The sequence below is a fragment of the Xyrauchen texanus genome, chromosome 1, assembly GCF_025860055.1.
Source record: "Xyrauchen texanus isolate HMW12.3.18 chromosome 1, RBS_HiC_50CHRs, whole genome shotgun sequence".
NCBI classification, from domain to species: domain Eukaryota; kingdom Metazoa; phylum Chordata; class Actinopteri; order Cypriniformes; family Catostomidae; genus Xyrauchen; species Xyrauchen texanus.
Genome location: NC_068276.1, coordinates 30,122,772 through 30,138,749, shown reverse-complemented (window position 1 = coordinate 30,138,749; position 15,978 = coordinate 30,122,772). Strand labels below are relative to the sequence as shown.

The 15,978-nt window shown below is 43.7% G+C and overlaps 1 protein-coding gene across 1 annotated transcript in view; it reads left to right on the top strand.

Annotated features, from left to right (window-relative positions):
• The window catches only part of LOC127619315 (integrin alpha-11-like), a 112,276-nt gene that overhangs the window by 30,552 nt on the left and 65,746 nt on the right, over positions 1-15,978 (top strand). The window contains exons 8-11 of the mRNA XM_052092226.1: positions 316-460; positions 800-965; positions 1,248-1,318; positions 14,383-14,527. Of these exons, the coding sequence (XP_051948186.1) occupies positions 316-460; positions 800-965; positions 1,248-1,318; positions 14,383-14,527 (527 nt within the window). The remainder of the gene's footprint in view (positions 1-315; positions 461-799; positions 966-1,247; positions 1,319-14,382; positions 14,528-15,978) is intronic.

The following is a 15,978-nucleotide window of genomic DNA, read 5'->3' as shown; positions in this document are numbered from 1 at the left end:
TTAATATGTATTGATTTGAATTTAAATTATTTTATCGGCTTACTTGTAGATACATCCAAGAGACAGTAAACAGGCACAGATATGTTGGAAACTTGTACTCAGTTATACAGTTTTGCCACGGACAAAAGTCAGTATTTCATAATATGTCACTGCTGAATGCCACAATTGGCCAATAAAAATCAGGAATTTCAATGATTTGGAAAAATCATCTAGCATCTCATTTTTAAGCTTCAAGCACAGTGATGTTCTACTGTACATATATTTGTCAACAGAGCCCAGCAATGACATTTACAAAACATACATTATTATCCTCAGCTCACAGGCCTTTAAAAAGGGAGGTAGAAAAGGAGCAAAAAAGGTGATGATTGTCATAACTGATGGTGAATCACATGACAGCCCTGACCTACAGCAGGTCATCGAGGACAGTGAGAAGGACGGCATTACCCGATATGCCATCGCTGTAAGTCCTGCCTTGCTCACTTCACTTCTTTCTTCCCTGCTTTCTTTCTTTGGCACTTTCTTTAGTCTACAATTGATCAGATGTGCAGTCTCATGCTGAGATGATGAGGTGCGATCCATTGTAAAATGGGCATATTCACTTGGGCTGGAAACCTTTGAGGCCACATTTAGTAGCTGACACCAGTGAAATTGACGACAAGGGTCCAATGCTCTAAAGCCTACTTACTGGGCTTTACATTTAAAATGTAGGTTTGTGTAGGTGCTCAGGAGGACTGAATTTTGTTTGATGATGGACGCTCTCTTATGGCTAACTGATTCTTGAGGCCTTTTCACACAACAGGTTCTGGGCTACTATAATCGCAGAGGCATCAACCCTGAAGCTTTCCTCAATGAGATCAAGTACATCGCTAGCGATCCTGATGATAAGCATTTTTTTAATGTGACAGATGAGGCAGCATTGAAGGATATTGTGGATGCTCTGGGAGAGAGGATCTTCAGTTTAGAGGGTAGGAGATTTGTACCAAAACACACAGCATTGTATCATATCTGTAACACAGCCGAAAATTTCAGCCTATAAAACTTTAACAGCACATATCTGCACAGCACTGCACTGTAAATCTCAATGGACCAAATCTTAGAATTTATACTACATCTCTTTGAAATATGCTCTTTGTCAGAACTCTTGCTCTTTAAGACTGCTGAAATCTACTTCTAATTTCAAAGTTCCATGTTAACGTGATGGTGGACTCTTTTGCTGTACTGTGTTTTCATTTTGTCTTTGTCCGCAGGGACTAGCAAGAATGGGACAGCATTTGGTCTCCAGATGTCTCAGGCTGGCTTCTCCACACACATAGTGGAGGTGAGTCTACTGTATCTACTTTGTTCCTAAAATGTGCAGAGCCGTTTTCCATGTCTTCTTTTTCAGTGGAAGAAAAATGGTTGGTGAGATAAGATTAAGACCTGCTTTGTGTGAACCAAAGGTCACACTTACTGTATTCTATGAATTTTCATTTGGTTTACTTTCTTTGAACTAAAAACGTATCTTTCCGTCTTTCTCTCTTCTTGAACTTTCTGATTTATTTTCTTCTCCATATTTGGTCATCTATATACAGTATTTTGATGCCAGTAATATGATACACCAAATATATCATACCTTGACAATGGTGAGAAGATAAGACCCCTCCCTGATAATTCAAACAAGCCTCTTACTGATTCTTATTCCAAAGACAATAAGAAAAGGCTCAGAGTTTCTCAGGGAAGGGATTATTGTGGTGAGAAGTGTGGAGGAGCAAGGGAGAAGAAAATTCTGTCTTGAACCCAGAGCTGATATCAGAGTAAGTTTGACAAAGCTGGCTTGTCCTCCAGTGCAGACTCAGTGCAAATGATACTCCCGTACTGTACCTGCTTGTTCTGGTGGGCCGTCTGCCACTCTGTCCAAATCTCAGCCCAAACTGTACCTGGTGGGTCAGCATGCATCCAAGATTGCTCCCAACTGCAACACTAATCATAATGATCCTGGCTGCACGGTTTGTTGATGCAACCACTCAGTTATTCCACTTCATCCCCTGAAGGCAAGCATAACCTGCTGTAGGAATTATAAATACAGTATATAGTCTTTTCACATTTTTGTGGAAAATACAGATAGGAAAACTCCAGATGGCTGGTGGGATGACTGGAATTCCAATTCATCAGGCCTCTGGATGTCTGGGACAGCACATGCTACAAAAGCAACTTGAGGATTGAAAGGAGGGATAAGTTGTTGGAAAGAATGTTTGCACTCTGAGAAAATCATACCTTAAATTTAAAAAATTAATAAAAAATAAACAGATGTTTTTTTCTAGAGGGATGCTTCCAGGTTTAATTAATTCTCTCATCATTTAATCACCTTTATGCTGTCTCAAACTCATATTACTTTATTTCTTTAGTGGAACTCAAACAAAGATATTTTCACAGATTTATGATGTATTAATATCCATACAATTCAAGTCAATGGGGTCCAACATTTTAAATCTCCAAAAAGGACATTAAGGCAGCAAAGGCAATCCATATGACCAATAGGTGGTTAAATCCATGTCTTCTGAAGTGAAACAATCAGGTTTGGGTAAGTAGAAGACCAAAATGTAACTCCTTATTCACTATAAAGCTTGTCATTATCAGTCTCCTTGTCATGTTTATTAGAGAATGAGACCCCATTGACTTGCTGAAAAGACGCTGATGGTGGCAATGGAGAAGTCATTGACGACAGAGTGACGAACCCAAGTGCAGTTTATTAAAAACAATGTGAAATCCAAACAACCGTAAATCAACATGAGAAATGAACATGAACTAGACTTAACTAGACTATGACTTGACTAACAAAAATTGTTACATTAACAATATTTGACAAGAGACAATGGCAAACATGAGGGCTTAAATACACAGACATTGGGTAAAACAATAACAAGAAAACCAATAAACAGACAGAACAATAACAACAAGATAACAAGACTAATAACCTTAAACCAATGACAAACTAGAACTCATAAGACAATAAACCAATGAAAACAAGACACATGAACATGGAGGGAAACGTCTGTGTAACCCTTGTTCCCTGAAAAAAGCGGAACGAGATGCTGCGCTGCTAAGCGCTACGGGGAACAACTCTAGCTGTGAACCGAGCTGAAATAATGTGTGTAACACGTCAGTGAACATTGACCGGAATTTATAGCCTCGGCTGATGTAATCATTAGATGCACCTGCGGCCAGGCTATAAATGGATACGTCACCAAGTGACTTCAGATAGCAGTCCTGGGACGTCCCAGTGCGGCAAAGCAGCGCAGCATCTCGTTCCGCTTTTTTCAGGGAACAAGGATTACACATGTAACCCGAGACGTTCCCTTTACAAAAAGCTTCACTTTGATGCTGCGCTGCTAAGCACTACGGGGAACGCAATACCCGCACTTGGGGCTATCCGGACCCCTACGGTTGTGCAGTGTACTCACAAAAATGCAAGAGGTCTCAGAAATGAGCTTGAGATGTCGACTCAAGGGCATAAGAGCCCGGAGTAGCATAAACATCTAAACCTTTCAATTTTGATGAATGTGTGCGGAGAGGACCAGCCTGCCGCATCACAAACTTGTTCAGGCATGAGCTGAGATGTCGACTCAAGGGCATAAGAGCCCGGAGTAGCAAAGCATCTAACCCATAAAGTTCGATGAATGTGTGCGAAGAGAACCCTATCGCAACACAAACTTGTCATAAAACTGATGAATGTGAGTGGAGAGGACCAGCCTGCCGCATCACAAACTTGTTCAGGCATGAGCTGAGATGTCGACTCAAGGGCATAAGAGCCCAGAGTAGCAAAGCATCTAACCCATAAAGTTCGATGAATGTGTGCAAAGAGAATCCTATCGCAACACAAACTTGTCATAAAAACTGATGAATGTGAGCGGAGAGGACCAGCCTGCCGCATCACAAACTTGTTCAGGCATGAGCTGAGATGTCGACTCAAGGGCATAAGAGTCCGGAGTAGCAAAGCATCTAACCCATAAAGTTCGATGAATGTGTGCGAAGAGAACCCTATCGCAACACAAACTTGTCATAAAAACTGATGAATTGAGCGGAGAGGACCAGCCTGCCGCATCACAAACTTGTTCAGGTATGAGCTGAGATGTTGACTCAAGGGCATAAGAGCCCGGAGTGCAGAACATCCAAACTAAAAAAGTCCAATGAATGTGTGCGGAGAGGACAACCTGCCGCATCACAAACTTGTTTAGGCATGGGCTGAGATTTCGACTCAAGGACATAAGAGTCCGGAGTAGCAAAGCATCTAACCCATAAAGTTTGATGAATGTGTGCGAAGAGAACCCTATCATAACACAAACTTGTCATAAAAACTGATGAATGTGAGTGGAGAGGACCAGCCTGCCGCATCACAAACTTGTCCAGACATGAGCTTGAGATGTCGACTCAAGGGCATAAGAGCCCGGAGTGGCAAAACATCCAAACTATAAAAATCTAATGAATGTGTGCGGAGAGGACAACCTAACGCATCACAAACTTGCTGCAGAGGGAGACCTCTAGCCAATGTTTTAGAAGAGGAGAGCCCTCTGATAGAGTGTGCCCTAAAACCTACTGGCGAAGCTTGACCGCGCGCCTCGTAGGCCCGGGCAATAATGAGGATGCCTCTTTGAGGGCACCCCGCCCACCAAGCCGTGGCAAACCGCAGTGGCCACATAGAACCTGGCAGTGGCGAGGCAAGTGCCCGCTGACAGTTCTTTCTACAGAAAATCCAGAACTGAAGCAAACTGGCAGTAAGCTGGTTCTGTAATAAGAACTTTAGTAGAAAGAAATGCATGCAGGCGCATTTGTGCTATGTATGCGTTACTACGATCAGCCCCTCCCGGGGGGGACATTGCGCTATCAACAGAGGCGAATAGGTCCTCTTCTGCCCTGTAAAATCTACCCAGATCGGTTCCAAGAGGAGGGAGCCCTAGCACTTGAAATGGTCTCGATAATCTCAAGAGAAAACCCTGTGAACCTCATTTGGTACCCTTAGGGACCAAACATGAAAGGTTTCACAATTCGGGCCAAGGATGAGAAGGTCCTCCCTTTTCGGAATCGCCCAAGGTGAGCCGTCGAGGAGAGGAATTAGCTCCGAGAAACATATCCTGTTCGGTCAGCGCAGCGCCATTAAAAGGAGGCAAGACCCTTGCTGGTGAACATCGCCAAGACTCCTGGGAGCAGAGAAACCGGGGAAAGAAATGCATACAGAAGCATTCTGGGTCATGTATGTGTCTTAACGTCCAGACCCAAGGGGGCTGGGTGATTTCAGGGAGAAGTAGAGGAGACATTGCGCTATTCATAGAGGTGAAGAGGTCCTCTTCTGCCCCAAGATCTCACCCAAACTTGTTCCAAGTGGAAAAAGCCCAGCATTTAAAAAGGTCTCGATAACCTCAGGAGAAAGCCCTGTGTCCCTCAGTTGGTACCCTTTGGGGCCAAACATGAAAGATTCCACAATTCGGGGCAGGGATGAAATATTGCCCTGTGCCTGAGATAGAAGATCCTTCCTGTTCGGAATCGCCCAAGGCGAGCCGTCGAGGGAAGCGATTAGCTCCGAGAACCAAGCCCTGTTCGGCCAGCGCGGTGCTATCAGTAAGAGGCAAAAACCCTTGCTGGAGAACTCTGGGCAACTACTACCTTAGGGTGGAGTTCTTAACTCCCCCGTTGGTATTTTCTGTCTGGACCGTAAATATGCTCCCGTATACGGGCATCCAGGGATATAACTGACCTGAGTGACAGGAGCTTACCATGGGCCCTAAGGAGAATCCGACGTGTCAGAAATACAGCTGACAAGAACGTGGGTCTCCTTGATGATTTATGTAAGAGGGTACCGCTGTATTGTCCACCCGCACCAAGACATGGCAGCCTCAGGAGGAGGTATTTCAGGGCCAGAAATACAGCCATCAACCCGAGACAGTGACTGCGACAACCGAGCTGACGACCCTCCTATCCCCTTAAGCTGGACGACCACTTAAGGCCGCTACCCTGCCCGTCAGGGAGGTGTCTGTCGTGAGCAGTCTGCGACAACAAGACGCACCCAGAGTGGGTCCCAAGGCAGAAAACCGGGGTCTGAACCACATAGAAAGGGAATGAAGCCTGAGGCGCTTAACCCTTTTTAGCCTAGGGGTTTCGGCCCTTGAAAGAAATCCCCTGGGGCTTTTGGCCCCAACAAAAACGGTCTCATGAGCAGAAGGTCCAGAGGGATCACCGAGGATGCGTTCGCCCTGAGACCTGGAAATCGTTGATACTGATAACAGTGCAACCTTGACCTAGCCTGACTTTGCTCAGGGTGATCTGAATGGACTCAATCCTAGCGGGAGACAGTTGTGCCCGCATTGTGATTGAACTCCATACGAATGCCCGATAGACAATGTTCTGAGTGGGAGAGAAGACGCTTTTCTTGGCGTTGAGCCTCAACCCCAGAGAAACAGATGCGCTAAGATGATGTCCCTGTGCTGAACTGCCAGTTCCTGGAACTGCGCTAGGATCAGCCAGGTGTCTACATAATTCAGAATGCAGATGCCCCGGAGTCGCAAGGAGCCAGCGCTACATCATGCATTGTGGATGTGCGGGTAAAAAGGGCTAGGCTGAGTGAAAGAACCTGACCCTGGAAGACTTCGCCCCCGGAAGTGAACCTCAGGAACTTTCCATGTTGTGGCAGAACTTCTTTATGAAGTATAGAAGTGCATCATAAGATCGATGGTGACCAGCCAAATGAGTTGTAGGGCTTGAGACATGACCGTCTTGACAGGCATCATCTTGGACTTGAACACCCACGGGTAGTTCAAGCTTTAAGATCTAAGCCAGACGCCACCCCTCACCCTCCATGGGAAAAGGGAAGTATTTAGTGTAATAACCTAACTCTCTCTCTGGAAGGGGAACACATACCATGGCCCCTTTAACCAGGAGATTGAGTTTTTTGTTTTTACATAAAAAGAAATCCGGTTCACGGTAGTGAGAACACTCCGTTGAAACACGGAAAAACGGTGAGTGAATTAAATCCTGACGCCCTTATAAGACCCACAGCGAAAACACCCAATTTTGACGGAAGGCTCTGCAACCCGAAACACCAAGAGGTGGCGGGAATGGAGGGGCTTCGAGGGGGTACCGGGAGGGGTGAAGTGAAGCACGCGCCCTGTCCCGAGGGGAGCTACCCCCTAATCTAGGCGCAAGACCGTCAGGGTTTTCTCTTGGGTCTTGCTTCGGGGGCTGGCGAGGGCGGTGAGACTGTCCCCAATCCCTGTCCCCGTTCCCTTTCTTCGACTGGAAGATAAAATCTATCCCCTAATTTGGAGCGTTTGGGGGTCTCTTTTTCGCATGGCCAGTCCAATCTGGCAACCGCATGAGTAACAACATCGAGCAATTCCTCCGTAGATTTTCTATCGCGGACGGAAAGCTCGGAGACGGGAAGAGAATCGCGATCCACCTCATGATCTGAAGAAGCGTCGGAACGCGCTTCGAGATCATGTGAAGGACCAGCTGGGTTTGGGGAGAAAGTGAGAGAAAGGGAACAACCCGTCTCTTGCTCCTCAGCCAAATCCATGCAAGAGCCCCACGAACTATCTTTTTTTTTCGTGAGTGCTGACTCCCGGAAGCAAGCGAGGCGAGCACGACGCACTCTGCCTGTTAAAGCAAATCGCAGTGCTCGCACCCGCCCTGCTGCAACGCGAGAGCAGTGTGCTCTTACCCCCAAACAAACAGCAAAAACTGATGTGTGTCGTCTTCAGCTATAGAGCGAGAAGAGGGGAACACGCACCGTTTGCGGCTTTCAGTCATTCTCTCTTTTTTTTTCTTTCTTTTTTAGAAATATATATATATAATATTTTCTAAACAGAAGAGAAAAGAGAACAACGTTCACTGCACACTACCTAACTGATTCTAACTTCTAACAGAGGAAAGAAAGTTTTGACAGGGTTTGTGAACCACACAGAAACAGAATCGCTCTGAAAAAAGAGTTTCTGACGATACCTGGTGACGTATCCATTTATAACCTGGCCGCAGGTGCATCTAATGATTACATCAGCCGAGGCTATTCATTCCGATCAATGTTCATTGACGTGTTACACACACTATTTCAGCTCGGTTCACAGCTAGAGTTGTTCCCCGTAGCGCTTAGCAGCGCAGCATCAAAGTGAAGCTTTTTATAAAGGGAACATGAAATCACATGACATGAAACAGGAACTAGAATTCCAAAATAAAATACATGAACAAAACATGAACAAAAACACATCTAGACATGACACTTGCATTGTATGGATTGTACACACACACACACACACCATTTTTTTTATATCATAGCAATGTAAAGTCATTACAAAGACATACAAAACAGTCATTCTACAATTTCATTGATTGCATTTTTTACAATGCCAATTTGTCCAGTAGACCAACTTCCATTAAATTGCACATACAGTACATTACTATATCTGTGTTGAGCACTCAGAAAAGCCACTCACCTGATACAGTCCCTAGAGATGAGTTTAATTTGAGATCAGGTTAAAGTGAGGCAATCAAGAATAATTATTAATTTTAATGATCTGATCACAATAGAGATTCATTTGTTTATAGAAAACTTGAGACGTTATGAAATGTCAAATGTGATTGAAATGATCAAGAAATAATGCAACCTTTTTTGAAGCAGTTATTTTGAATAAGCATTATCTTAATTTGCTACTTAAAATAGAATCTTATAACAGCTTCCTGAGCCTTACTCACAGCTTTTAGTATATTTAATCATATAAAGACAGGCAGACCTCAGGCAGGTGTGCCTTGTGGTCAGCGCACTGGTGACTCGTGGTCAGTCTCCACTCTCCCCTGTGGGTTACATATCATTGCAGCTCATCCACTGCAGTGTTGTGGTCGCCCGGGATGTGAGTGGCTCGCAGCAACTTGAGGTATTGCTGTCTCCAGAGGAGGAGACGGCGGGCGATTTGTGACATACAACAGGAGCATAAGCCGACTTGACGGTCGATATATGTCACCGTTGCCGTGTTGTCTGTCCGAACAAACACGTGCTTGCCCTGGATCAATGGCCGGAACCTCCGCAGGGTGAGCAGTATTTTTCAACATCTCGAGGCTGTTGACATGTCAACGTGGCCGTGGGCACGTTCAGGAGCCGGTGGCTGCGTGCCCATTACATACAGCGCCTCATCCCTTTCCCCATCCGTCATAACCACAACGCACCTGGAGACCTGCTCTAGGGGGACTCATGCCCATAGAAATGTGATGTCGGTCCAAGGGCTGAAGAGGCAGTGCCAGACCGGCGTGATGGCCACACGATGTGTCCCGCGGCGCCATGCCCATCTCGGGACTCGAGTCTGGAGCCAGTGCCGAAGCGGTCTCATATGCATCAACCAGAGCTGTGTGGCCACCGCTGAGGACGCCATATGCCCCAGGAGCCTCTGAAACAATTTAAGTGGAACTACTGTTTTCTGTCTGAATGCCTTCAAACAGGTCAGCACTGACTCTATGCACACGTTCATGAGGCACACCGTCATCGAGACTTGAGTCCAACTCAAAGCCGGAAAAAGAGATGCTTCGAACTGGGAGGGGCTTGCTCTTTTCTTCGTTGACCCAAAGCCCACTTCCCTTAACGGGGCAAGAGCTGCCTCTGCGTCCTTCGTGAAGTTGCGAGGGAGCAGGGACAGGCCGAAAGGGAGGAGCTTGTACTGGTACGCCCAAGCCTCAAGCTCAAGTGGCAGGAAGGGTCTGCGTCGAGGTAGAATCAAGATGTAGAAGTATGAGTCCTTCAGGTCTACCGCCGCAAAACAATCTTCAGTACTCGCTGGTTCGAGATTGGCCGCAACCCACTGCCTTTCTTCAGGTACAATGAAGTAGGGGCTATAAAACCCTTTCTTCATCTCGGCCGGAGTGGCAGGCTCTATCTCGCCCTTCACCGAAGGGAAGTGGATGCCGCTGAACCTTGGTGGGTGCCTGGCGAACTGAATCATGTAGCAGAGTCGTACGTTATGGGCATGCCATCGTGATTGGCTGGAGAGTGCAAGCAACGCGTCAAAGCTCCGGGTGAGGGGGACCAAGGGGACAAACTCATCGGAATTACCGGCGGGTGGGACCTCGTGGCGGGGCAGAGCCAGAGGCGCCACATTGAAGGGGAATGAGCTCTGTGGCCGTGCTGAGTTGAGGGACCTCAAAGTATTTACCTGGCTCTTGATACCCACCAGAGGAACGGTCGAGGACGGGGGATGAGGTACATCGTCCCCACAGTCCGTCAAACTGTCTGGGTGTGGGTGTGTTTGTATTAATATTATACTTTTTAATTTAATTAATTTAATGAATCTGAATTGAAAAACTACAAACCAATAAAACTAACCAGTTTTATTGAAAGCAATGCACCAAAATTGGACAGAAAATATATTAAAACAATATTAAATATATTATTCTTTACTCAAAATGTTTTTTTTTTTACCAATTATCCAAATAATGTAATTGTGGCAGGGCAGAGGGCGGGACTGGGTCGTGATCCTACACACCCGGTCCTGTAGCCTACTCCGAGCTGCCACAGCAATGTTCAAGAAAACTATAATGATATACAAAACAACAGTCAAGTAATGAACTTAGCAGCTCTAGGCTAGCATCTTGCAAATACAAAAAGTTTAAATATGCTACACAGAAATTTTTATGAAAACAACAGGCAAAACACAGAATGGCAGAGGGCCTCTATTCTGTTTATGTAAACGTATTTTCACTTTAATATAAAATTGTGCAAAATAACAGTGCAGAACCAAAAGTCAAAAGGATTGTCGCATTCGCGTGATATGAGCGTGAAACGATCGTCTGTGTTCTGCAACTGCTTTCAGGTCCTTGAATAACATATAACGTGCGAGTAAGGGCACCCGGTGGACTTTCTGGTGCCCTCCTAGGGTAAGATGGAGCCCCTCTAGGGAGTCGGTGCCCTACGCAGACTGCATATTATGCATGTAGGGAGTGGCGGTACTGCTTTGAAATATTTCCATGCAGCTCATATCGGCCTTTGCGTGGTAGCGCCGGATAATGGCTAGATCAATCGAGAGTGAAACCTGAGCACTGAGGGGCGGGGAGGCATATATTTTCGGCTCATATTTTTGGCCTTTTTTCTCTTTCGGCCAAAACAAAAAATATTTGGTGGAAAAAATTCGGTGCATCCCTACCACTGGGGACATCGCAGAGTATCCCTTGGCCACCCCACCATCGAGGGTAGTGAGGGCAGGGGAGACGAAAGAAAAGGCAGTAAAAGGTGCCGTCCATGACCTTGTCAGCTCCTCATGCACTTCCAGGAATAAAAGAACTGTGGCGGGGTGTGGCTGCAAGTGGCGCCGTGGGCCCAGGAACCAATCATCGAGGTGCACTACAACACAGAGAAAAATTAATGAGATGAGATCATTCATGATAGAGCTAATGTTTTTTATTTCATCAGATGTGGAAGAATGTCACTAAAGCAGAATACAGAAGTCGTTAAAATTGTTCTTAGTCGCTATACAGGTCTTTAAAGTTATAGTTCACCCAAACAATTCTCTCAATTTTCACTTACCCTGATGCCATCCCAGATGTGTATGATTTTCGTTCTTCAGCAGAACACAAATGAAGGTTTTTAGAAGATAGAGCTCTGTCAGGTCCTTATAATGCAAGTAAACGGGTGCCATCACTTTGACGGTCCAAAAGTCACATTTAGGCAGCATAAAAGTAATCCATGCGACTCCAGTTGATCACTGAATGTCTTATGAAGCGAATCGATATGTTTATGTAAGAAACAACTCGATAATTAACATTTTTTAAACTTTAAATCCAGGGCTCTGATACTGTTTGAAATTACCGAACTCTCACTTGACCGTGGATGCCTCTTGATCAAAGATCTTTTCTTTCAAAGATCTTGTAGTCTAGTTTGAACACCTCGTCTGCAGTCTGTTGTGTAGTATGTGTGCTGCTATGATAAGACGACACTTTGTGTAATGTGAGCAGTACAGTGATTCAGATAGTCTGGCAGTCATTTAGTGAGAGAGCAGCTTTACTCGCTGGGAGTCAAAAAGTCACTAAATCTAGTGACAAAGAAGCTAAATTGGCAACCTTAGGTTTAATAGGGAGGAAATAACATGATAACATGGTTTGGTTAGTTTGTGGGACCTTTTAGGGGAGATAATTTGTGTTGTTCACATATACACTTTAAATCACTCTTAGACTGTTTGGAGTGCTCAATTGAACTAGGTGTTCAAATGTCCTAGGTGGTCTAGGAACTATGATCATTGTGCCCTTGCATCTAACCTCAGGTTGCTCCATGAGGACTGTCCCTGTAATAGGTATAAGAATCGGCATGGATTTAAGCATCGACCGAATTACAATTTTCTATACTTGCAAGCTACACATAAAAATAAACGTGAATATGGTATTTAACATATATTGAATAACATAAAACATGGAAACTGAAAACAGTCAATATATAACAAAAATAAAGAGGTAATAAAGCTAAGAGGACTACCTGTATAGAGCTATCTGTTTGCATTCCCAATCATAGCAATGGCAATTGCTTTGCCGACACAAGCCCTGAAAGCATATGTAACCTGAATGCTGCCATGTTTGATCATGGGTACTCAGTAACAAAAATATGTGTCATGTACCTACTGAACAGTGACATGAAAATTACATCTTAATAAGTTTATGGCACCACAAGAATTTCCCAAGCCCTGCACAATCCAGCTGGTTAAAGGTAACAGACTGGAACAAATTTCCAAAAAATTTATAAGAGAAAAAAATTCAATAAAATTCAAATAAATATATGCTTTTAAGAGCTCTACAAAAAATCGTCACTAGTAAAATGCCTGCAAGAATAAAAAAAAATTGTGCTATACTGTATACTGGTATGTTTAAAAAAAATCTGAGTTACAGTGAGGCACTTGCAATGAAATTAAATGGGGCCAATTAGTGAATGTTAAAATACTTACCTTTTCAAAAGTATAGCCACAAAACATAAACAATATGCATGTAAACATGATTCCCCGTCTGTCGCTCACTTCGATGTTGTGTCGAAGAAGCGACACTAGGGGTCTCTCTTGAGCACCGAATATACCTCTGATCTATGAAAACAGGCCATTGCCCATCTTAACTTGCGTCCGGCATCTAGATTAGTTTGAAGAACTCTCACTTGACCGTGGATGCCTCTTGATCAAAGATCTTTTCTTTCAAAGATCTTGTAGTCTAGTTTGAACACCTCGTCTGCAGTCTGTTGTGTAGTATGTGTGCTGCTATGATAAGACGACACTTTGTGTAATGTGAGCAGTACAGTGATTCAGATAGTCTGGCAGTCATTTAGTGAGAGAGCAGCTTTACTCGCTGGGAGTCAAAAAGTCACTAAATCTAGTGACAAAGAAGCTAAATTGGCAACCTTAGGTTTAATAGGGAGGAAATAACATGATAACATGGTTTGGTTAGTTTGTGGGACCTTTTAGGGGAGATAATTTGTGTTGTTCACATATACACTTTAAATCACTCTTAGACTGTTTGGAGTGCTCAATTGAACTAGGTGTTCAAATGTCCTAGGTGGTCTAGGAACTATGATCATTGTGCCCTTGCATCTAACCTCAGGTTGCTCCATGAGGACTGTCCCTGTAATAGGTATAAGAATCGGCATGGATTTAAGCATCGACCGAATTACAATTTTCTATACTTGCAAGCTACACATAAAAATAAACGTGAATATGGTATTTAACATATATTGAATAACATAAAACATGGAAACTGAAAACAGTCAATATATAACAAAAATAATATCAGTGTTTAGTGCATCGAATCCCATAGGAAACACATATGGGTTCAATTGGACCCACATTTGCATTCTAGGGGTAGTGATGCAAATTCTCTTATCATTTAAAAAAATATTCAACTTAATGTTAAAAGTCACTTCAAATGATAGAAGCCACCTTAACTGAGGAATACCTAGAGTGGCAGATCAAAAGTCCCTCCACTTCATGTAAAAATGATGTCCTAAAAATAGACCCACATATGTGTTATGTGCTTAATTAGAGCTCCAAGAGTTCAATAATATTGCTATTTATATAAACTAGACAATGTACAATGTCTTATTCTCATACTTTTTAAAATTCTGAACCATATTACTTTAAGAAATACACTAATAATTCATTTGTGGATTTGACATATGCAGTGCCAGAGCTTTCAAACGCTTATAACAAACACAAATTTATAGTAATTAGCTACTAACTATTTCTAGAGATGCTCTCAGAAATGTTTAAAAAAAACTAAAAATACAATAAACCTACATTCATCCATATAAAGGCCAGAAGTTTGTGTTCTGATGCCTTTTTATTTGATAATTGATAGTTAGTTTCTTGAATTTTATGTGATTGTGTATGTTACCGTAATATGTTCTGTCTGTAGGATGGTATTTTAGTGGGAGCTGTGGGGGCTTATGACTGGAATGGAGCTGTGCTGAAGGAGACTCTTCAGGGAAAAGTGGTTCCTCCAAAGTCCTCATATGAACAAGAGTTCCCAGAAGAACTGAAAAACCATGGGGCATATCTGGGTAAAGACTCAATAATTACACCTTAAGTTTCTATGGCTGTGGACTCAGAGGCGTGCAGTCAGTGCTGATGAAAAGCGCTGTACCTAATTATTATCCTAAGAAGAAATCTTCAACTCTATTCTTTATTCTATACCCTTGTGTGCTTTCTTTTTGTGTTGTCTATTCACTATGTGATTCAGTTCCAGTATACTATTTCAACAACAAGGCCTAACTCAATTGAATATTGTCATTGTGAACTGCCATTAAGTAATAAAGCTAAGAGGACTACCTGTATAGAGCTATCTGTTTGCATTCCCAATCATAGCAATGGCAATTGCTTTGCCGACACAAGCCCTGAAAGCATATGTAACCTGAATGCTGCCATGTTTGATCATGGGTACTCAGTAACAAAAATATGTGTCATGTACCTACTGAACAGTGACATGAAAATTACATCTTAATAAGTTTATGGCACCACAAGAATTTCCCAAGCCCTGCACAATCCAGCTGGTTAAAGGTAACAGACTGGAACAAATTTCCAAAAAATTTATAAGAGAAAAAAATTCAATAAAATTCAAATAAATATATGCTTTTAAGAGCTCTACAAAAAATCGTCACTAGTAAAATGCCTGCAAGAATAAAAAAAATTGTGCTATACTGTATACTGGTATGTTTAAAAAAAATCTGAGTTACAGTGAGGCACTTGCAATGAAATTAAATGGGGCCAATTAGTGAATGTTAAAATACTTACCTTTTCAAAAGTATAGCCACAAAACATAAACAATATGCATGTAAACATGATTCCCCGTCTGTCGCTCACTTCGATGTTGTGTCGAAGAAGCGACACTAGGGGTCTCTCTTGAGCACCGAATATACCTCTGATCTATGAAAACAGGCCATTGCCCATCTTAACTTGCGTCCGGCATCTAGATTAGTTTGCAGCGATAGACCTGCAATATCAGTACAAAGGCATATCAGTACAAAGTCCACCCCTTCGTCATGTTTCCGTCCACTCGCGTCTTCACGAAAGTCGCAGAGGCAGCCCTTGCCCCGCTCTGAGATGCCGGCATCCGCATACTGAATTACCTCTACGACTGGCTCATTCTGGCCAACTCCCGAGAGTAATTATATGCTCACAGAGACCAGGTGCTCATGGAACCTCAGCCATTTGGGGCTTCAGGTCAACTGGGAAAAGAGCAAGCTCGCCCCGGTTCAGAGCATTTCTTTTCTCGGCATGGAGTTAGACTCAGTCTCAATGTCAGCACGTCTCGAGCACGAGAGTGTGCAGTCGGTGCTGACATGCATCGCCACCTTCAGGCCAGGCACAGCGGTCCCTTTAAAACTTTTCCAGAGGCTCCTGGGCATATGGCATCCTCCGCGGCGGTCGTGTAGCTGGGGTTGATGCATATGAGACCGCTTCAGCACTGGCTTCAGACTCGAGTCCCGAGACGAGCATGGCACCGTGGCACGCA